Source organism: Xyrauchen texanus, chromosome 41 (genome assembly GCF_025860055.1).
Source record: "Xyrauchen texanus isolate HMW12.3.18 chromosome 41, RBS_HiC_50CHRs, whole genome shotgun sequence".
NCBI lineage: Eukaryota > Metazoa > Chordata > Actinopteri > Cypriniformes > Catostomidae > Xyrauchen > Xyrauchen texanus.
The window spans coordinates 27107735-27131525 of NC_068316.1; the positions used below are offsets into that span (position 1 = coordinate 27107735).

The 23791-nt window shown below is 40.6% G+C and overlaps 1 protein-coding gene across 3 annotated transcripts in view; it reads left to right on the forward strand.

Moving 5' to 3' along the window:
* LOC127634340 (WD repeat-containing protein 37-like) overlaps positions 1 to 23791 on the forward strand; it is a 49053-nt gene that overhangs the window by 18992 nt on the left and 6270 nt on the right. For all 3 annotated transcript variants that reach the window (XM_052113850.1, XM_052113848.1, XM_052113849.1), the window contains 5 exons: positions 622 to 693; positions 846 to 890; positions 1576 to 1652; positions 3287 to 3521; positions 3868 to 4009. In XM_052113850.1, coding sequence (XP_051969810.1) covers positions 622 to 693; positions 846 to 890; positions 1576 to 1652; positions 3287 to 3521; positions 3868 to 4009 — 571 coding nt within the window. The remainder of the gene's footprint in view (positions 1 to 621; positions 694 to 845; positions 891 to 1575; positions 1653 to 3286; positions 3522 to 3867; positions 4010 to 23791) is intronic.

The following is a 23791-nucleotide window of genomic DNA, read 5'->3' on the forward strand; positions in this document are numbered from 1 at the left end:
CCCGGTGTTGTGATAAATAGAGGCCGTCCAGTAAATCGAGTCCCAATGGGGTAACCGTTTGTAATGCCGGAGCAAAAATCTATCATTATCGTGATAGCATGTCAAGGATCAGTTAGTTGAAGTAACTTCAGTTATATACTATTTATATGTAACTTATGGTTTAAAAGTCATTAAATGGTATTTACAAAGTTATATCGACATCATAAAATGATTTCTACTCAGGCAGTGAATATAGTACCAATTAATAGGCCCCTACGACAATGGACTTGATGTGATGTCCATTGTGTAACATTTTTTTTAAAGACCATTCCAGGTTCAGTATGAGTTTAGCTCCATTGACAGCATTTGTGCCATAATATTGATTGCCACAAAAATTCATTTGAATTTATATAAAACCTGAAATATTCCTTTAAGTACATACTGTACTGTTAGTGCATAGAAGTAGTATGCAGATTGGGATTCAGCCGATTACACAGTATTGCACATTTGTTTAGCTTTGCAGCTTGTGTTTTACTGAGTGTAAACACTGGATCATTTAGATTGGATCTTTACAGGTCAGGTTATGATTTCATTTTATGGTCACAGATAAAAACTAATATCTGTCTGTGCTGAATACTGTAGATCACTGTTCCATGCTGTGGAGTATTGAGACTGGGAAGTGCCTGTTAAAATATGCTGGTCATGCTGGATCAGGTATGAAGCTCTTCACAGTAAGCTTGTGTGTGAGGATTAGTATTGGGAACACATGGCAAACTGTTAATTAATTATACTTGCAACTTGAGATTAGTATGGCATTAATGAACACTGTTATATGTCTAATGGCTGTTTGTTTGCTATTCTTGCAGTCAACTCCATTAAGTTCCACCCTACGGAGCAGATGGCACTTACTGGTAAATCTGACAACATGCTTGATGATCTGTTTTTGAACAATACCTGCTCTGATGTCTTATGACCAGTATGTAGTAGCTGTACTGTAGTATAATATAGTTACTGCAATGAAGCTAAACACCTCTTTGGGCCTGTATGTGCTGTACTTTGATCTACACAGTGGGGAATATTGAGCAGGAATTAATGGTAATAGTATTTTTCAGCACAGCCTTTATTACAACAGCAGAAAAGTAATGTCAGAGTCAAAGAGAATCAGAGAAACGTATTATCATATAACATCTTATATAAAATAATATGCAGTATGGTTCCGTCCACTGGTCACAAACTTGTATTACACATTAAAAAGTGTGTCTAATATACTTAAGGGCTTGCTGATACAGCAGTCACATCTCTCTCTCTCTAATGCTGTTAATGATGTGTCATTTATCCAATGACTGAAGTCACATGACCTTTGTTTCTTTACAGTGTTTTTTTATATATATATATATATATATATTACACACATACATGTATATATTACAACAGACTGATATTCATTAGCCTTCTCTCTCTCTCTCTCTCTCTCTCTCTCTCTCTCTCCTCTCACACCTGTCAGATGATTTTAATATGATTTGATATATGACTGTTCTTTTGTTATGTGTTCAGAGTGCATCTGGGTTTATTCTGTGTGTGTGTGTTTCCTGACAGCGTCCGGGGACCAGACTGCACACATTTGGCGTTACATGGTACAGCTTCCGCTTCCCCAGCCCCCGGCAGACATCAGCGTGAGTGTTAAAATAATCACACCTTCATATTTTAGCTTAAATTTTATCTAATAATGCTTCTCCCATCTGCACCAGGTCACCTATCGATTTAATAGACCATGCATGCAATAATCGCAACGTGAAATCAAAATTGAGCCAAATTACTTCCTTAATACACATTCCTGATCTAATTATGCATGATTCATCAAGAAAAGAAAAAACTTTTGTCTTTGTATTCTTTCACGCAGACCACCCGCTAATGTTAATCAAAAAAGTCAAATACAGGATTCCTACATTCAATGAAAACCTGAAAATGACTCAAATATATTGGTATTTATTTTAAAGATAGCCAAAGCACACTTTTTAAACAGTCATTAAAAAAAGGCAGTTATAATTTTTTTATTTATTTATTTATTTTATCCCCTTTTCTCCCAATTTGGAATGCAAGAAAAAGAATGCCCGATTCCCACTACTTAGTAGGTCCTCGTGGTGGCGCGGTTACTCAACTCAATCCCAGTGACGGAGGACAAGTCTCAGTTGCCTCCGCTTCTAAGACCGTCAGTCCACACATCTTATCACGTGGCTCATTGTGAATGACACCTCGGAGACTCGTAGCATGTGGAGGCTAATGCTACTCTCCGCGATCCACGCACAACTTACCTCATGCCCCATTGAGAGCGAGAACCACTAATCGTGACCACGAGGAGGTTACCCATGTGACTCTACCCTCCCTAGCAACCGGTCCAATTTGGTTGCTTAGGAGACCTGGCAGGAGTCACTCAGCACACCCTGGATTCAAACTTGTGACTCCAGGGGTGGTAGTCGGCGTCACTACTCACTGAGCTGCCCAGACCCCATGGCTATTCTTTCGGCAAGTAATATGGTTGATACCAAGTAGCAACTTTGGCACATTAATATAGAATATGCGAGCATAGATGTGTGTTTTTTTTCATCTCTTTTACAATGACTTCAAACTTGACACATCCAGTAAGAAATTTGGAGTTTCATGTTTACATTCAATGCTCATACTCTTCAAATCTGCGACATGGTACCGGGTCAGTGGGCATTGCCAGGAGCGTGTAATAAGTTTAGGATTACAAAATAAAAGTCTCCGGATCCACAAGTCAGGCATATGTGGTACCATTTGAAAGCTTAGAATTGGAACTTTTCACAGAACTCCATCACTTTTACGTTTACGTTACTTTAAATAAGAAGGTAAGACCTCAAATCTGTATGTCGCAAATGAGCGCCACCTGTTGGTAATGTTATTGTTTCTCATTTAGCACTTAAATATACATGTCATATATCAAATTAAAGCTCTCATGTTCAGGAATGTGACTAAAGTAGTTTATTTTGTTGTCATTATACCACATAATGAATATTTATCAAAAGAATTACAAAGTGAAATATGATCTCTGTAAAATGAGGCCAATTTTATGCAAATAGTCCACTGTATGTGTGAAAAATTGCAGGCAGCAGCCACAAATTGCAGCAGAATTAAAGAGATTAAGTATTAAAATGTCTTACAATTCCTTTTTGTACTTTTTCTGTTAGTATTTCTGTAGAATTTGTCAGAATTTACATTAATTATTTTGTTTGTAATTGGTCTTTAATTTGGCTGCAAGTTAACACTCATCTCCCCCTCTCTAAATCAGGCCTCGCTGGACGATGACGTAGACTTCTCTGATAAAGACGAGGCCGAAGGAGAGGCAGATGGGCCCAATGAATGCCCCACCATCCGTGTCGCCACAACGACCTTGAAGAGCCATCAGGGGGTGGTGATAGCAGCTGATTGGCTGGTGGGTGGAAAGCAGGTGGTCACTGCTTCCTGGGATAGAGCCGCCAACCTCTATGATGTAGAGACCTCGGAGTTAGTTCACACACTCACAGGTAAACTTATGATCAATGTTTCTGACAAAGTGTTGTTAAAGGAATAGTTCACCCAAAAATGACAATTCTGTCATAATTTACTCACCCTCATGTAGTTCCACAACTGTATGACTGTCTTGGAATGGAACGCAAAAGGAGAAATGCTAAAGAATATGTCCATCACCCTTCACTTTTATTTGATAGAAAAGCTGCTTGAACATTCTGTTTAATTTCCTTTCAAATCATACGGGTTTGGAAAAACATGAGTATGAGCAACATTTTTTAATTCTATTTCATTCCACAGTGTGGCTTTACTGGTTTCTTTTACTGGGGTTTTAGGGTCACATATATGTGGGTGTGTTTGCAGGTCATGACCAGGAGTTGACCCACTGCTGTACTCATCCTACCCAGCGTCTGGTAGTGACCTCATCCAGGGACACCACCTTCCGCCTGTGGGATTTCAGAGATCCCTCCATCCACTCAGTCAACGTCTTCCAGGGTCACACTGAGTGAGTCACATCATCACTTGACTCCCAGACACCTCTTGTGAGCCTTAAATGCTGTGCTGGTTTTAAAAGTATTATTCAGATGAAAGCTGTCAAAAGCTCCAAAAAATGACATCATAAAAGTAGTCCATATGAAAATCTTCCCTTCTGCAGTAGCCGTCAAATCTCAATTGCGCTTCTGCATATTTAGATGTCATGTCATGATTGGTTAAGAGGCACACAGTGTTGATTGACCTTGCGTGACATATATTTGAATTGGACAAAAATTCTAAAATATTGCGAACTGAATTGAATTCAATAACATAAAATTCCACCAAATTTAATTGTGTAATTTTGAACAAAGTTTAATTAATAAATAAATATATATATATATATATATATATATATATATATATATATATATATATATATATATATATATATATATATATATATATATATATATATATATATATTGTATATATATTTTTATTTTTATTATTATTATTTATTTATTTATTTATAAAAACAATTGTTAAGGATTACGCAATTTAATTTTAAGAGAAATATTGTTATGAAAATGAAATGTGCAAATCCAAAAAAAAAACATTTTTTAAGTTATACCTTTTGACCAAAATTAGATAATGTTTTGCCCATATTCTACTGTCAATTAAACGACTTAAGAGTTCTCTTAAAATGAGTCAGACTCTGACCTTTTTCACTACAGCCAAATATAAACAATATAATACCTTGAAACAAAGAGAAAAAAACACTTCATATTCACATTGTACCTGTTTTTGTCCACTTTGTGATAGGCTCTCGGCCTAATTTTCATTCACTTTTTAAAAAAATTTTTTGGAACCCAATCAACTTGAATATAATATTTATTATTATTATTATACAGTAGTTATTTATAATTTATTTTACTTTAAGTGTGCTCCTCTGTCCACAAATAACTGGTGCCATGGGCTATTTTATTTGTTTAATAGCTTGTAGCGACCAAACATATTTGAAATTACGCAAAAGGGAAATGCAAGTTAATTTGGAGCGCAAGTAGAACCGAACTCTGAGCACATCTGTTACTCTTGAGCACGAGAAGGAGTTGTGAATCTCAGAATCACTCTGAAAGCACTGTAATAATGCACTAACACTATATAGAATGGACAGAGCTGCACACATAAAGAGTGAGCAGCACGTGCAGACTATTTATTTTGATTAAATTAAGACTTTGACGGTTTAATAATCGCACAAGTTAATATCGCAATTTTGAGTTAACAAATGAACAAAAGTTCTATTTATATAGCACTTTTGTGACACTATAGCGCTTTACACATTGAACAGGGGACACTCCTCAACCACCACCAGTGTGCAGCATCCACCTGGATGATGCAGCGGCAGCCACAGTGCGCGCCAGTACGCTCACCACACACCAGCTGTTGGTGGAGAGATTGATTTTATTTCCATTAATTGTGCAGCCCTATTTTGAATATATGCAATCACAAATGAGATTTGAGAACTGAGATGGAGGGGAAGATTTTCAGTGAGGAGTAGCTATCGTATATCTTCAGAAGACTTGGAATATAGTGCACAAGTCATATCGAATACATGTACTTTTCTGGTGCTTTTGTAATTTTTGGAGCTCCACAGTCCCAGTCCCCATGCACTTTCATTATATTGAAAAGAGCAGCCAGGACTTCCTGATTAACAGTTGCTTTTGTGTTGAGTGGAATAAAGAAAAGATTGTCTTTTAAACAACATTAGGGTGGGTAAAAGTTGACAGAATTGGCTTCTTTGGTTTTAACTATTTGTTAAAGAAATTGTCAGACATTCAGCAGTTGTCAGAGAGCCAGTTTCACACATTAATATGCAGTTAACTGAAGTTCACATTTTCCATTGTACAAATTAGCCAAACTATTGTAATGAAATGTCATCTTAAATGTCTCTGCACTCTGACCACTAGATGGTAATGCTGCATTTACAGAAATGACTACAACTCAAGTATACACTTACATTTCACCTCACTTTATTTTTTATTTACATAAATTTCTTGCAATCAAAGTGTAGAAACAATGCCAGCTTCCTGTGTGACGTTTAGTCTTATTTCCATGTTTCCAGTGTAAAACCCCTCTCGCTCTGTGTTTTGCTGCCATGTTAATTCAGTTGTGTGGTCGTTAGTGCTAGTTAAGACAGAAGTGAGGGGGCGCTGCAGTCTTTGATTACAGGGGATTACACGCCGCTCATTATGTTCAAGCCTAACATGTATAATTCCGTCAGATCCCTGGGTAATGCTCTCAAATAGACAATCAGTGTAATGAGATTAGCTGTGTGCTTCTAAACGCTTCCCACTGTCAGCAGCTCCGTACAAAGTCAATTACTGTCCTTCACTTTCATTGACACTGACGGGACGCTCTCTGATATCTCTGCTCACTGATAGCTGGTTTGGATCTTGTAGATTTCTAAGAAAGATTACTGTAGATGTGATAGTTTACTACTAATGAAAATTCAATAAAGGAAAAATAATTAAGGGTCTTTCGATACCTAAATGTATGCTATTTTTGTGTAATATAAATGTTTTTGCTTGCTAACTGCATATTCAGTTATGTACTAAAATTTTTACATGTAATTGCATATGCAATGTAATTAACACAATTACAGAGGTATATAATGATGATTTGTGAGTTTTCACTGCACACCTGCAAATTTTGAGAAAAGCCGCAGCAAAGTTAGTCATTTTGGACCGCGAAAATCAGGAAAAAGTGCTGCGAAATCCCGGTGGGACTAATTATCAATGTACAACTGCAAGCTTGTAAGATAACGTTACTGCAGAAGTTATCATTGATAATTAACGTTAATCTAACGTAAGCTAAGTTTGCATTTACATTTATGCATTCGGCAGACGGTTTTATCCAAAGCGACTTAGAGCCCTTATTACAGGGGCAATTTCCCCTGGAGCAATCTGGCTTTCAAGGACACAGTGGTAGTGGCTGTGGGGATCGAACCAGCAACCTTCTGATTACCAGTTATGTTCTTTAGCCCACTACACCACCAGAAGGCAGATTAAATTACGCAAATCATATGACTTGCGTTGTATGGACAAACACACATCACACAGTATTCAAAATATAATTGTTTGTGTTCCTCAGAAGACTGTAAGTCTCTATATGAGTTTAAGACAGCATAGGGGTGGGTAAAGGATGAGAGAATTTTCATTTTTGGGTGAATTATCCCTTTAAAATTTGAACTAGTGGTTCAACCAAACCAGCAGAAACAATCCTTATTGTTGAGGCCTAATCGGGGGAAACACACTTCTCTACTGTCATCTCGTAGCACACCGTAGCACATCATAGATGTGACGTTAAAGACTGAAGAACTCCGATCCATGTGATGCCGTACTCAAGCATCAGTTTCATTCTGTGCTGTCGTGTTACACAAGAGTTGATGAGATGCAGCTAATTGTTTCGGGACACTGAATTCACTCGTCTCTGAGCTCTAAGCAACAGTCCACACAGATACAGTGTCACACAGTAGAAATGCACTGAAAGAAAATTAATAAGATGTTTGACAGGTTAAGTTTTTGTCTGTTAGTGTGTGTGTGCGAGTATCCTGCAGGCAGATATGTTTGTGTGTGTGTGGGCACGAGAGACAGATGATGGTTGTAATGAGTGCCATAGAGAGTGTGTGTGTGTGTGGGGTGGGGTGATTGAGTCAAGCATGACAGAGAGAGAGAGAGAGAGACTGTCAGTAGGAGTGAATGCTCTGCTGCACTGGGACTGTAAGATGAATGAACTCTGCAGCAGTCCTGGCAGGAGCTGAGGACCTCCTAAAGACCACACACACACACACACACACACTTTCATACAGGCTAGGTTTATATTCATTCAGGCTGAGAACATGTAAGACTACGTATTCATGCACACAGCACACATATATGATACACGTTATGCTAGACTACTTTTCTATGTCTGACTTTCTTACACACATACACAGAGTGGGAACTGCCATTAGTCACATAGTAAAAACATATATTAGTGCATCCAGAAGTATTCACAGCGCTTCACTTTTTCCACATTTTGTTATGTTACAGCCTTATTCCAAAATGGATTAAATTCAGTATTTTCCTCAAAATTCTACAAATAATACCCCATAATGACAACGTGAAAGTAGTTTGTTTGAAATCTTTGCAAATTTTGAAAACAATCAGATGTACACAAGTATTCACAGCCTTTTCTCAATACTTTGTTGAAGCACCTTTGGCACCAATTACAGCCTCAAGTCTTTTTGTGTATGCTGCTACAAGCTTGGCACACCTATTTTTGGGCAGTTTCTCCCATTCTTCTTTGCAGGACCTCTCAAGCTCCATCAGGTTGGAAGGGGAGCGTCGGTGCACAGCCATTTTCAGATCTCTCCAGAGATGTTCAATCAGGTTCAAGTCTGGGCTCTGGCTGGGCCACTCAAGAACATTCACAGAGTTGTCCCGTAGCCACTCCTTTGTTATCTTGGCTGTGTGCTTAGGTCCACTAAGAGGTCCAGAGCAATCTAGAGCAGGTTTTCATCAAGGATGTCTCTGTACATTGCTGCATTCATCTTTCCCTCAATCCTGACTAGTCTCCCAGTTCCTGCCGCTGAAAAACATCCCCACAGCATAATGCTGCCACCACCATGCTTCACTGTAGGGATGGTATTGGCCAGGTGATGAGCGGTGCCTGGTTTCCTCCAGACATGATGCTTGCCATTCAGGCCAAAGAGTTCAATCTTTGTTTCATCAGACCAGATAAGTTTGTTTCTCATGATCTTTAGGTGCCTTTTTGGCAAACTCCAGGTGGGGTGTCATGTGCCTTTTACTGAGGAGTGGCTTCCGTCTGGCCACTCTACTATACAGGCCTGATTGGTGGAGTGCTGCAGAGATGGTTGTTCTTCTGGAAGGTTCTCCTCTCTCCACAGAGAAACGCTGGAGCTCTGTCAGAGTGACCATCGGGTTCTTGGTCACCTCCCTAACTAAGGCCCTTCTCCCCCGATCACTCAGTTTGGCCGGGCGGCCAGCTATAGGAAGAGTCCTGCTGGTTCCAAACTTCCATTTACAGATGATGGAGGCCACTGTGCTCATTGGGATCTACAATGCTGCAGACATTTTTCTGTACCCTTCCCCAGATCTGTGCCTCGATGCAATCCGGTCTCGGAGGTCTACAGACAATTCCTTGGACTTCATGACTTGGTTTGTGCTCTGACATGCACTGTTAGCTGTTGGACCTTATATAGACAGGTGTGTGCCTTTCCAAATCATGTGCAATCAACAGAATTTACCACAGGTGGACTCCAATCAAGTTGTAGAAACATCTCAAGGATGATCAGTGGAAACAGGATGCACCTGAGCTCAATTTTGAGTATCATGGCAAAGGCTGTGACTACTTTGTACTATGTACATGTGATTTTTATTTTTTTATTTTTTGTTTTTAATAAATTTGCAAAGATTTCAAACAAACTTCTTTCACGTTGTCATTATGGGGTATTGTTTGTAGAATTTTGAGAAAAATTATGAATTTAATCCATTTTGGAATAAGGCTGTAACATGACAAAATGTGGAAAAAGTGAAGTGCTGTGAATACTTCCGGATGGACTGTGTATGTGATATATATATATATATATATATATATATATATATTGGAGATTCCCCCAAAATTGGCTCAGAAAATTAAAATAAGTTTGAATATGGGCCTTGTAAAAGTCTGCTATTATACTGTAGGGCAGTGCAGCCTTAAAAAAACAGAAAAGTATATTGTGGGTGCCAAAAGTGAGTGAAATGATGTTGTAAACATACAAGGTTTTTAAGGTGAATTCTAGATGGATGTTTTAATTAGTAAAATGCAACTCCCCATCCTAAAACTTGAATCTAAACCTAACCAATAGTGATCTTGAATCAAATGAAATGTGAACACAACAGACATCCTGACCCATTACCAATGCCTAAACCTAACTGATAGTGTTCTTGACGCAAATGTGACATAAAAAGTGCATTTACTGAAGCAGCCACTTCATTCCGTGTCACTTCTATGACACTTTCGTCTCACATACCTGCTTTCGTGCAAAAACCTCGGTCCTCCGAGTCCAAAGTCTAACGCTCTATCAGGTGAGCTACTGTGGAAGTTAATCTCATTTGATTATGAGTGTAAATGTAGGTGTGTCGGTCATAGTTTTTCAAATGATGCAAAAGAGTAAAAGTGTTTCGATACCATAACATAGCATTGTGCGAGAAACAGAGTGAAAAATAAGCGTTTATAAAGTCATAATCAGTGGTTGTAGTCGTGACTTATGTGTCAGTGAATAAAATGTATAGTTATAGCACCTCCTAGTGTTCATTTAACTGGGAAACTGCAGTGAAGTGTAGAACATGGCATGAAAAACAGTTGTGAAATGTTATTATTGTACGGTTTATTCTTCAAGATTAGGTTGCATATAATCTAGGGAAATGTGATTGGTTACGCAGGCACTTCTGGGAATGCTCGATTGTTTGTTTTTTTTTACCTTAATTTTACAACAATAGTTTACCATAAAAAGTACATGTACATGTGTTAAACATATTACACATTATTACAGTTAATTATACGGTAAAATCATACTTTTTACTTCCATTTTACTTTTTTATACTGTACTATATTTAACAAGACTATACATGTAAAATATATATATACTTTTTTTTACCATATAATATACCATATGTTAAGGCTACCCGTTAACCATTTAACATTTTGTTTTTACTGTAGAATTTTTACATTCTTTTACTCTTAAAATTACAGACTTTTTATGGTCATTCCTTGTCAACTCAACCAGAGATTTTCGTCTCTAAATGTATTTATTTTCAATTTGTATCCCCTTTTCTCCCCAATTTGGAATGCCCAATTCCCACTACTTACTAAGTCCTCATGATGGCGCTGTTACTCACTTCAATCCGGGTGGTGGAGGACAAGTTTCAGGTGGCTCGCTGTTCATGACACCACGGAGCATGTGGAGGCTCATGCTACTCTCCGCAATTACGCTTAACTTACCACACACCCCATTAAGTGCGAGAACCATTAATAGCGACCACGAAGAGGTTACCCCATGTGACTACCCTCCCTTGCAACTGGGCCAATTTGGTTGCTTAGGAGATCATGCTGGTGTCATTCAGCACGCCCTGGATTCCAACTCATGACTCACGCGGTGGTAGTCTGCGTCAATACTCGCTGAGCTACCCAGGCCCTTGGTTAAATTTATTTTTTTGATAATTTTTTACTGAAGAAAGGTGAACGAGCAACATAAAATAGCATAAAAGCCAAAATATTAAACGCCATGGAACAATATTTATATTGCTTCATACCATGTGACCCATATTTGTTTTTTGGCCATTAAAGTATTTATGGAAGGAGCCTCGTTGAGAGCCCCATATATCTGGGATTCAACCATATAGATCTAAAAGCATATTAGGTTATCTTTAATACTTTTCGAGCTAGGCACAACAGTTTGGGAAAAACAACACAACGTAGTTTATTTCCCCCCATTTTTGGATTTCCAGGGTGCTCATGCTAACTGAGCATGAGTTAGCATGTTGACACTCCCACCTTTCTATGGCTATTTTTTTACCTGTAGCTTTGTTCCAAAATTGTAGGCGAAATTTGTCATTTTGGCCCCCTCTACAAAATAATGCATCACTTTGTAAGTATTGATCCATGGCATTACATTTTTGGGTTTAATCTTAAATGAACACACTCGCAGTGAAATTTTCTTCAACATGTATTGGCCATACAACATGGAACAAAAATATGTTTTGTTATTCAGACAAATGCCTTAAACAGCCTGTACAGTTTTTAAGGAAGTTTAATTGAGTTGTGCAGCTGACATATGCCTGACTCACTCCACTAACCCAGAGCATCAGGACACACCGTGAGCACAGCATTACGACATATGGACACTGATGAAACTTTCATGCCTTTGCCCACTGTTTTTCTGCTGTTAGTGGCATAAGTGTTGGAAAAGTGCTACTTTTAGAGCTACTGGAAACTGTTTATCTGTGATGTTCTCTGAGATAATTATGGAAAATGGAGTGTGACCAGAGATGGAAACACGAGTCTGAAGGTCCTTGTTGTGTCGTACAACTCGCACAGAATTAGCCTTTCTTCCATTTTGTATGGATTTTTTTGTTATATGTGTGGCACAATTCTGTGCACACACAATTATATTTTGAGAGAGATTTTATTTTGAGCACACAAAAATCTTCTGCACATGCAAGATGAAATTTTGAGCACACAAAAAGGTATTTAGCACACGCGTGAGCTCAGTTTTGTTAAGCAATGTATCTTCTTGCAAAGATGAATTCACTCTAAGCAAACAAAAATTATTTTTGCACTTGAATAAAGTTTATTTGAATATAAATTTGCACAGAATTGCTGCTTATAAAAACAAGAGTAAGAGAAGTGAGTAGTTTGTTTTCGAGAAAGGAAATGTGTAACGCAGCTCTTTTGTTGACTTAACTGTTTTTATTTAACTTTTATTAAATATATTTTTTATTCTGTGCAGTGCCAATAGGCTTACTAGCTAGATAACTATCTGGCTAGCTCTCTTAGTATGGTTCTCTAGGCTACTATTTGGTTATCTAGGTTACCAAGTTACACTTGTGAGCTACTAGCTTGGCCATGTTGGCCAATGGTTGGAAAATTAAAGGAGCAGTCTAAAGTTCCGAGCGCACTCTTGCGCACACAAAAAAATTTATTAATCTTTGCAAGATACATTATTTTACAAAACTCATTTCAAGCACATACAAAATAATTTTTTGTGTGCTCAAAATATCATCTTGCACATGCAAAATTATGTTTAGCACTCAAAATATCAACTTGCGTGCACAGAACATTTTTGTTTGCTCAAAATATCATTTTGCACACTCCAAATACAATTTTGTGTGCATAGAATTTTGGCACATATATAACTCCTACAACACCACCCACGTAATGATACATCTCGCAATTTTCAGCCAGTGATTACCAGACAATAAAGCATACTTTGACCCTTAAACTTGTAAGACTTGAGACGACTTTAACTCGTGAACCTGTGACCGTGTGTGTTGGCGCTCAAAAGCACAGCGGCCGGGCCTTGAAACTTCCCTTCATAATCATCTAATGATTGTGCAGATGCTAATGAATGGCTCAGTATAAATGAAACATGACGGTAGAGACGCTGTACACAGAGGCCACAGTGTCCACTGCCGCCTCTGTTTCCTCTTCAGGGCATTTTCTGTCAGAGCCGCTGTTTATCTGTCAGGACTCATCTGAGAGGATCGCCAGTGTGTTTGATTTCAGAATGATGGAAGAGGACACACCTGCTGTCCCTGGGAATTTGTCACTATGGGTTTCTCACTGAGGAACCATCACAGCTGGTGTCTCCTTTGAGACAGATCACCATAATGCTGGTTGACAAGCCCACCTCATCCTGGTTTTCTGATTAGTGGTTAAATATCTGGATTGGCAGCCAGAAGGTTTTAGGTTCAAATCTAGCAATAGTTGATCCTTGAGCCATCTCAAGTGCTTTTGATTAAGACACTTAACCTCCGGTTACTCCATGGGAACTGAACCTGTTATAAGTAATTTGTGATTTGCATTTTTCTATGTATTCTGAAGTTTAGAGGGATAGTCCACCCAAATACAAAAAGTCCTGTCATCATTTACTCATCCTAATGTCTCTCCAAATTCGTATGACTTTCTTTTTGTCTGTGAAAAACATAAGGAGATTCTTTTTCTCCCCAATTTGGAATGCACAAGTCCTCATGGTGGTGTAGTGGCTCACCTTATTCCGGGTGGCGGAGGACAAATCTCAGTTGCCTCTGCGCCTGAGCCGTCAACCCGCACATCTTATCACGTTGCTTGTGGCTCGCCGAGATATAGCGTGTGTAGAGGCTTCACGCCATCCACCGCGGCATCCACGCACAAATCACCACGCACTCCACCGAGAGCGAGAACCACATTATAGCGATCACGAGGAGGTTACCCCATGTGACTCTACCCTCCCTAGCAACCGGGCCAATTTGGTTGCAGTCAAGCTCCAAAAATAATGAATATAGGTGTGTGTGTGTGTGTGTGTGTGTGTGTGTGTGTGTGTGTGTGTGTGTGTGTGTGTGTGTGTGTGTGTGTGTGTGTGTGTGTGTGTGTGTGTGTGTGTGTTAGTTAAAGGGAGCGGTAGTGTAGTGGTTGGCGCACTGCGCTATGAACCTGGCGACCTGAGTTCGATTCCAGCTCATAGCCAACACCAGTGACGAATATCTGAACCGGTCCCGGGCCTCCCCTAGGTCGACTCAGCCTAAAATGAGTACCTGGTGCGGTGTGTAAACATTGCCACTGGGGAGACAAAAGGCGGTCGGGCGTGGTGCTGGCCACCCACCCCCTCGTGTACCGTTCCGGCCTTCATAGGTGCTCGCTAACAGCACTTGCCCCTACAGTCTGTTAAGGCTAAATGGGGGATCTTTGTCTTTGTTTTGTGTCCTATAGTAATATTGCAGATTAATAACCATGACTTTATTACATTTTTATGTTTAATTTATTGCAAAGGAACCCAAAATAATTTGATAATATGTAAATTTTTTACACATTTGTACCAAAATTCACATTTGACAAATCTGCACTGTAATTTTAATACAAAGTAACTTTAACAGGTTAAATAAAAATTAGTTTTGGCATTTTTACAATGACAAAATACATTTTGAATTCTTGAATTTTGATTTCTTTTTATACTACTATTTGTTCTTACACTGTTAAAATGTAATTTTTTTTTTACATGAAAACATATGCAATTATATTTTCAGAAGGTGGGATCTTGTGAGGTGATCATCATATTTGGGGGTTCCTTGGCCTCAAAAATTAAATAAAAAAATAAATGTATAAAAAAACTGCTCGAAGAAGCTCTCTACCATTCACTTTCATTATATGGAAAAACTCCGGGTCTGCTAAACATCTCCTTTTGTGTTCCATGGATGATAGAAAGTCATATGAATTTGGAACGACATTAAGGTGAGTAAAATTATTAAAGAACGTTAATTTTTAGCTGAACTTTTCCTTTTAAGGTCTGGACAGAATAATGCTATTTTAACTGTGTGTTGTAAATGTAATTAAAGGGATAGTTCACCCAAAAAGGAAAATTCTCTCATCATTTACTCACCCTCATGCCATTCTAGATGTGTGTGACTTTCTTTCTTCTGCTAAACACAGACAAAGATGTTTAGCTCTGTCGGTTCATACAATACAAGTGAATGGTGACCAGAACTTTGAAGGTCCTAAAAGCACAAAGTAATCTATATGACTCCAGGGGTTATATCAATGTCTTCTGAAGGTTTGGGTGAGAAACAGATCAATATTTAAGTCCTTTTTTGACTATAAATCTTCACTTTCACTTACACATTCTTCTTTTGTTTTTGGTGATTCACATTATTTGTGCATATCACCACCTACTGGGCAGGGAGGAGAATTTATTAAGGGAAGGTGAGTAAATGAGGAGAGAGAATTATCATTTTTGGGTGAACTATCACTTTAAGAACAATAAACTTCATACACTGTCTTCAGTATATCTCGCAACATCATCAATGGCATGTTATCAAATACAATAACTTGCCATCATTGTTTTAAAGACTTGATTATACTCCCATAATGGATCTCCTATTAACCACACACAGAAACACTTCCCCTAATGAGTCTTGAACTTCCTTGTCAGTGGTCCCGGGGGAAACGGAACATTCCCAAAATAGAATTTGAGTTTGTAATAGGATTTTAATCAAGCTTTTAATCTATTATCGACCCCACTGCTGCCCCCACCCCTGCTTTCCGGTGGCAGCCCATAATGTCAGAAAGCGTTTCCACGCTTCGTTTTGGATGTGAACTGTGCCGGAGCGAGCCGAGGAAAGCTGTTAAATATGGCCGGACCCAACCACAAATCCTTAACGTGGAGGAATTTAGCCCCTAATTAAACCTTAATATCATGTCAATTCAAATTAGTGCGGCTGGAGGCGAGCAGAGCAGCGACTCCGGCCTTTTTATTTTTTTCCGTTTCTCTCCCTCGTTCTCTCGAGAGAAGTGAACACAAAGAGGAGAGAAATGTCAGCAGGGAATGACGTGATAGATTAGAAATATTAAGGTCCATTAAATGGAAGTGTGTGTGCTGAGCGGAGCAGTTAAATGTGCGCTGTGACCCTGAGGGCTGCTGACTTTCCTGCTGTTCTCACACACACACACACACACGCACACTACCTCATTCTTCCCCGGCTGCTGGTGCTCTTGTGCCCTGTATGGGACAGAGGGTGGTGTTTCCAATTGGGGAGAGATAATTTCATCATAGCAATAATATAATTTGTTGGGAATATTCAATTTAGATTCCAATTTATTCTTGCAGTCTGTTACTAAATTGTGCTACTTAGTTTTGCATAGTTAGGCTTTCAAATATGGACTTAAAATTTGGTCCGCATTTCACTCATGACAAGAACTGGCCACTTAGGGTGTTAACACACTGGAGTTTACACTACATCAGGTAATGCTGCAAATCAATTATTTCCTATGCGGATGGTGTATCAAAAAAGACGTGATCGGAAAAATGATGGGTCTGCGAAATGGACGATTTATCATGCCACCAAAATTTTACAAAATGTTTTAAGGAATAGTTCACCCAAAAAAATCAATATTATGTTTCCGCTCGAAACCTGAATTACTTTCTTCCATGAAACACTTTTAAAAGTTTTCACTTGGTTTATTTGCCATAATGCTGGAAAATAACGACTGTGATGTGTAAAGCTCGAAAAAGGACCAAAAAAACCCATAAAATCACAGTAAAGGTAACACAATTTGTGCGTTATGTTCCAAGTCTTCTGAAGCCATATGATCACTTTGCACAATGAGCAAATCAAAATTTAAATTGTTATTCACTCTCGGATCAAATCAAACCTCATTGGTTCTCATTGTGTCTCGTGACCGAACGTGCAACAAAACGTCATGACTTGATGTTATCGATGTAGCCACCATATTTGATTTTAAATGCTTTATTAATGATTTCATCTGATTTGAGAGTAAATCTAGTTAATTGCACAATGTGATTGTATCGCTTTAGAAGACTTGGAAAATAGTGCATAAATTTGATCAATAACTCTTATGGTGGTTTTATGGTGGTTTTTGGTTGTCATTTTTGAAGCTTAACAGACTTAACGGACAATCTTTTGTGTAATGGTGAATAAATCCTTTGAAGACTTTTTAAAGTCACCTTTTGTGTTCTACGGAAGGAAGTAAGAAAGTCTTATGGGTTTTGAGTGACATTACGATGAGTAAATAATGACAGAATCCTAAATGTGCAACTGATGGCTATGGTGTTTTAGGCCAATAATATGCCTGACAGCAGCTCATGAAGTCACCTAGAGCCCTTGTGAGAGTTAGCACTTAGCCTCTCTGAAGAGTCATTTTTCATGCCAATGAACAAGAGTGGGCTGTCTTGCTTTCGAGGAATACTTCAGTGCTGAGCTGGTTACTTTAAGGATCTTGCCATTTTGCTGTTGTTTTTAATCCAAAAAGACTTACACTACACTTATTTCAGGGACAATCCCTTCTAGAGTGGTCTGGGTTTATGAGTTGTGGTCAAGGGCACAATTATTACAGAGCACGATTTTAAGAATTGCTACATCTTGCAACTCCTTAACAGCAGTTCCAGTGTGACTCTTGATCCGGATTATATTGGCAAGTTTCGCATTAGCAGCAAAGATCATTGAACATTAGACTACCATACTATAGGACCAAAATACAAAATAATAAAAAAAATAACAATAACAGTCTTTCTATGTTATCGGCAGTACTGAGGATGACGGCCACAATTCGATTGGTCAGATGTACTTCTTGGTCAAAATGCCCATATTGCAAACACAGACAGTTCTCTTACGAGAGGTTCTCTCATATTGCGTAAGCTAGCTTACGCCACGGGAAAGATTCATCTTTTCTGAGATACTGAAGCCAAAAAATTATCCTTAATTTTGTATCATTTGTCAACGCAGTGCAGCAACTGCAGACCTTGAGCGGGCTAGCTAGCGAGCTCATTGGTTGCTCTGCGGCAACTGCTGCAGCCTATAGACGAATTTGGGCGAACTCGCGTCCAATGAGAGGCGTCCGCGCGCTTACTGCATCAAAGCCCGCCAAAATGGCCGTGGCTAGAGTGCATATAAGCGTAGTTCGTAGGCTAGAACCCTGATTTTCATCTCTTCAGCGAAGCTCTTCGCATCTCTGAACTGGAAGCCGCGTCGCCGTTCGAGGGGCATCTAGCAAGCTTGGACAGCGCTCGAAGAAGCCGGCCGTCTCCGGCACCTTCAGCCATCCTGCGAGCTACGCCATCCGGCGACGTATCCTTTTTAGAGCTAGTTATTAACGAACTTCACAAAAGAGTAACGAGCGTCTTTTTTAAGATGCCTCGCAACACTTGCGCTTCATGCCGCGCCCCTCTCAGCCCCGGAGACCGCCACATCATCTGCGCTCTCTGCCTGGGACTGGGGCATGCAGAGCTCGCCCTCACTGAAGGCGGATGCGACCTCTGCGAGGAGCTTCCGATGTCAACCCTGCGGGCTCGACTCGAAGCGCTCAGAACCGAAGCCGCCGCGCCGCCTTCCGTTCCTCCGCGCAGGAAAAAGCGCCGCTCCCAAAGGCTGCCAGAACCGGTGATAGAAGCGACTGCCTCGCCGGAGCCTCTCCCTCGAGCATCACTCTCACCCTCCCCGCCCCCCCCGGGACGCCCCCCCCGAGATCAGGGAAACGCGTCACTCGGTGCTCCTCATAGCCCCGCATTGGGAGAATCAGACATGGTTCCCGGAGCTTACGCAGCTGTCACTGACAGCGCCGTGGCCCATCCCAGTGAGAGTAGATCTCCTCTCTCAAGCTCGCGGCACGATCTGGCATCCCCACCCAGAGCGCTGGGCGCTGCACGCGTGGGTGATCAACGACTACCCGTCGCTCTGCCAGAAGGGGTAATAAACACCATCATACACGCTAGAGCCCCTTCCACGAGAAGACTCTATGCGTCAAAATGGTCTGTTTTCTCAAAATGGTGCACCGACAGAGACCTGGACCCACGGACATGTGGGGTGTCGTCGCTACTCGTGTTTTTACAAGAGCTGCTGGATAAGGGCAGATCCCCATCCACGCTCAAAGTGTATGTGGCGGCCGGCGCGGCATTCGCTGAACCCCTGCACGGCCAGTCACTGGGAAAAAACGAGCTGGTCATCCGCTTCCTCAAGGGAGCTAGAAGGATGAACCCCCCGCGCCCCCCATCGGTACCTATCTGGGATCTTTCTATAGTTCTCGAAACTATGAAAGCCCCCCCCCCCCCCTTCAAACCACTTCAATCCCTGGATTTGAAATACCTTTCACTCAAAACCATTTTTCTGACTGCCCTGTCATCAGTCAAACGTGTGGGAGACCTTCACGCGCTGTCTGTCAGCGCTGCGTGTCTTGAGTTCGGACCAAGTGACTCCAAGGTAATTTTTAAGCCTAGACACGGCTATGTTCCCAAGGTGATCGGTACTCCTTTCAGAGCACAGGTCATTTCCCTATCGGCGCTGCCAGCATCCGATAGCGAACGCGACTCCAATCTCCTTTGCCCAGTCAGAGCACTGAGATTGTATACTGCGCGCTCCGCCTCTTTCAGACGCTCTGGGCAGCTTTTCGTTTCGTTCGGAGGGCGCACCAAAGGTCTCGCTGCCTCGAAACAGACACTGTCTAGATGGATAGTGGACGCTATTGCTGCCGCATACGCGTCAAAAGACCTGCCATGCCCGTTGGGCATTAGGGCTCACTCCACTAGAGGCATGGCCTCATCGTGGGCATGGTCCAGCGGGATTTCCATTCACGACATATGTGTGGCAGTGGGCTGGGCTTCCCCCTCCACCTTTGTCAGATTTTACAATCTGGAAGTGCCCGCCCTGCAGGCAAAACTACTAGCGGTTTAATACGCTACAGCTCCCCTGGTGAGCTGCACTGATGGGACTCATTCCACACAGACCGGCACCGCCGCTCTGTCGTTCCCTTCCCACTATGTGCTTATGTATTACACACACACTGGCCCGCACTCTTGCCGGCCAAATATTATTTCCCCACTCACAAGGGCTCCCCGGGTCCCCCACCCCGGGACTCATGCAGTGGATGCTTGGCGTGCACGGCGTTGACAATGGGTTCCGTAGCGCAAGCTAGCTTACGCAATACGAGAGAACCTCTCGTAAGAGAACGAATCAGTTACCTAACGTAACCTCGGTTCTCTCTAGATGAGGGAACGAGTATTGCGTAGCCGGCCGTGCTTCAGCGCCACGGCGACTTTCGCTTCATTCAATGAAAACCAGGGTTCCAGCCTCACGAACTACGCTTATATGCACTCTAGCCACGCCCATTTTGGCGGGCTTTGATGCAGTAAGCGCACGGACGCTCTCTCATTGGACGCGAGTTACGCCAAGTTCGATCTATAGGCTGCAGCAGTTGCCGCAGAGCAACCAATGAGCTCGCTAGCTAGCCCGCTCAAGGTCTGCAGTTGCTGCACTGCGTTGACGAATGATACAAAATTAAGGATAATTTTTTGGCTTCAATATCTCAGAAAAGATTAATCTTTCCCGTAGCGTAAGCTAGCTTACGCAATACTCGTTCCCTCATCTAGAGAGAACCGAGGTTACGTTAGGTAACCGATTCGTTATGTTGAAATGTTCAAACTAAGGATGCCAGTTTTCAATCCATTTTGCAATCGAGTTTGTCAGTCTATCTGGTACTCACAAGATTCTTTCTTGCTTTCCATCTGCACTATATTTAAATGTCAGTCTACAGTATGTACATATCTGTCAGATGGACTCTTTTGGAGTGTCTCACTAGTTTTCAGGACACTTTGTCCATTTAAAAGTAGTTGAAACTTTGAAAATGATGTCTCGAGATCCCTGTTTTGTCCAGCTTTCAAGTGTGTATGATATTTGGAGGACTCATTTGTTCATGACACCAAATGTTATTCTGTGGCTGCGCTGCTTGTGAGGTTTGTTGAGGCGTGCTGACTTACCCCAGCTGACGCGGCTCGTAAAAGTGCTTTAGTAAAAAAAAAGTGCAGAAAACCCGAGTGCTCCCGTGACAGAAGTGTGTTGGCACGTGTACTGACGCTTGACCGACACATACATAACCAGTGAGTTGAAGGAACTTGCCAACGAATTTACCCGAGTGCTCCCGTTAACGTAAATTCCATGGCATGAGAACCAATGCGTCACAGACAAATAACCAATGAGTCGAAGGAACGTGCAACACGCTTGCGGGCTTCGGGTAAATTCAGCCATTCGTCAATGCCTGACTGTAAGTGATCTTTTATAGTTAAAAAGTGCTTAAATCTCGTTCTTTTTTCACACAAAGTGATCGATTCTCTTTAGAAGACATTTTCACTGCTGGAGATAGGATGGATTACTCTTAAGATGACTATCTCTGCTTTTTGGACCTACAAATTTCTAATCACAATCCTCATATCGTAAGGACCTGCTGAGCCTGGATCTTTTTTTACAAATCTCAAAAGTGTTTTGCATAAGAAAGAAAGTCATACACATCTCAGATGGCATGAGGATGAGTAAATGATCATTTTAAATTTTTAGGTGAACTATCCCTTTAAGCTAACAACTCTCAAACAATAGTAAAACTTCATGTCTTTATTGAACACAGCCCATTAAACATTCACATTGCTGTGGAAAATGTTTTATTAAAGTTTTATATAAAAGATTTATTAACTGGTTGATCCTCCTTTGGCAGCAATAACCTCAACCAAGTGTTTCGTGTAGATGCGGATTAGACCTGCACAACCTTCAGAAGCAATTTTGGATCATTCCACCTTACAGAACTGCTTCAGCTCAGCCATATTCAGCCGTTCTGTAGTGCTGGGGTGTCAAACTCCGTTCCTGGAGGGCCGCAGTCCTGCAGAGTTTAGTTCCAGCCCTGCTCCAAAATGCCTCCTTTTAATCTTCAAGCACTCCTGAAAACCTTGATTAGCTGCTTCAGGTGTGTTTAATAAGGGTTGGACTGTAACCCTCCAGGAACCGAGTTTGACACCCCTGCTGTAGTGGATTTACTTCCATGTTTAGGGTCGATGACCTGCTGCATCACCCAACTTCTACTGAGCTTCAGCTGGTGCACAGCCACCCTGACATTATCCTGTTGAATATCTTTATAAACTTGGGAATCCAATTTTCCCTTGATGATGGCAAACGGTCTAGGCCCCAAATCATGATGTCCCTCCACCATACATAACCATTGGGGTCATTTTAGTTTCATCAGTCCACAAAGTTTTCCCAGTAGCACTGTGGAGTGTCAAAGTGGTGTTTGGCAACTTCAGGCACGCAGCCTTGTTTCTGTTGGAAAGCAGTGACTTCCTCTGTGGTGTCCTGCCATGGACACCATGCCTGTTTAATGGTTTCCATATAGTAGACTTCTGAATAGAGATGTTAACCAGCTCCAATGAATCCTTCAAATCTTTAGCTGTCACTCTAAGTTTCAGTTTTTTTTATTGAGCATTCTGCGGTGTGCCTTTTTAAGTAATCTTGGTTTGATGAACACTTTTAGGGAGAGTAGCCACTGGGGATGTGCCCAAAGCCGAATACCGTATTTGAAAATGCACAAATAATGATTACAAAACAAATAACGATTCATTTGAACAATAGAAAAAAAACAATCCAAAATTCTGTGAGTCTGTGAACCCAATATTTCTAGTGTAAACTTTATGAATGAAAATGCGCATGGTGTGATTGATTTTCGATCGAATGGGCGCAGTCTCTACTCTGCTTGTGGTCTCGTTAATTGTGCGTGGAGCTTGTCAAGTGTACATTAACTAAGGTACAACATCATGTACACGTTCCACTTCTTGAAATCTCGATGTTAATGTGTCACGATTCACGCGTAATGATTCCCATGTATTCATTTATAGCCTTAACCTGAGCACAATGTTAAATTCCTGACCTGAAGTGATGGTTTTACATTGGAGCACATCTATCCGTCTCTACAAGTTAACCACATTTATATCCACTTCAGTGATTAAGGTAATTATCTTTTATTCCGAAAAAAAAAGTTCAAATGCTCCATAAAGCAGCCTGTTCATCTATTCTGAATATTCCTGCTCATGTAAAATGACAAAACTGGAACACGTTCTTCTTTAAGCTGTGCAAAATTTGTGAATGTTCAGTGTTCTTGAGCTCTGGAAAGGCGTTATATCAAGTCAAGTTGTTTTTATTGTGAATTTAACATTACTATTTGGACTATTTATCAAAATAATGGTGTCCTATTGTACATATTCCTGAAACAGATGTGACTTTCACCTGTTTGTAGTCTATATTGATTTATTTTAATTTCTTTTAAAGTTTGAATTTGTATTTAATATTCACTACACAATGTGTGCTTGAAATTTCAGGTTAAGCCCACCCACATCCGGTTCTATCCAAATACAGAAACAGATACACATCATTTTATCATATGAACAGATACAGATGATGGCTTTGCTGCACACCACTAGCAGCCACAGTACTAAATTGTTTCCATTTATAAACAATTTGTCTAACTGTGGACAGATGAATATCTAAGCTCTTCGAGATAACTTTGTAACGCTTTTCAGCTTAATGCAAAGCAACAATTCTTGATCATGGGTCGTCTGAGATCTCTTTTTTTGCAAGACATGTTCCACGTCAGCAGATGCTTCTTGTGAATAGCAAACTCAAAATGTGTGAATGCTTTTTATAAGTCAAAGTAGCTCTAACCCACACCTCCAATCTTGTTTCATTAATTGGAT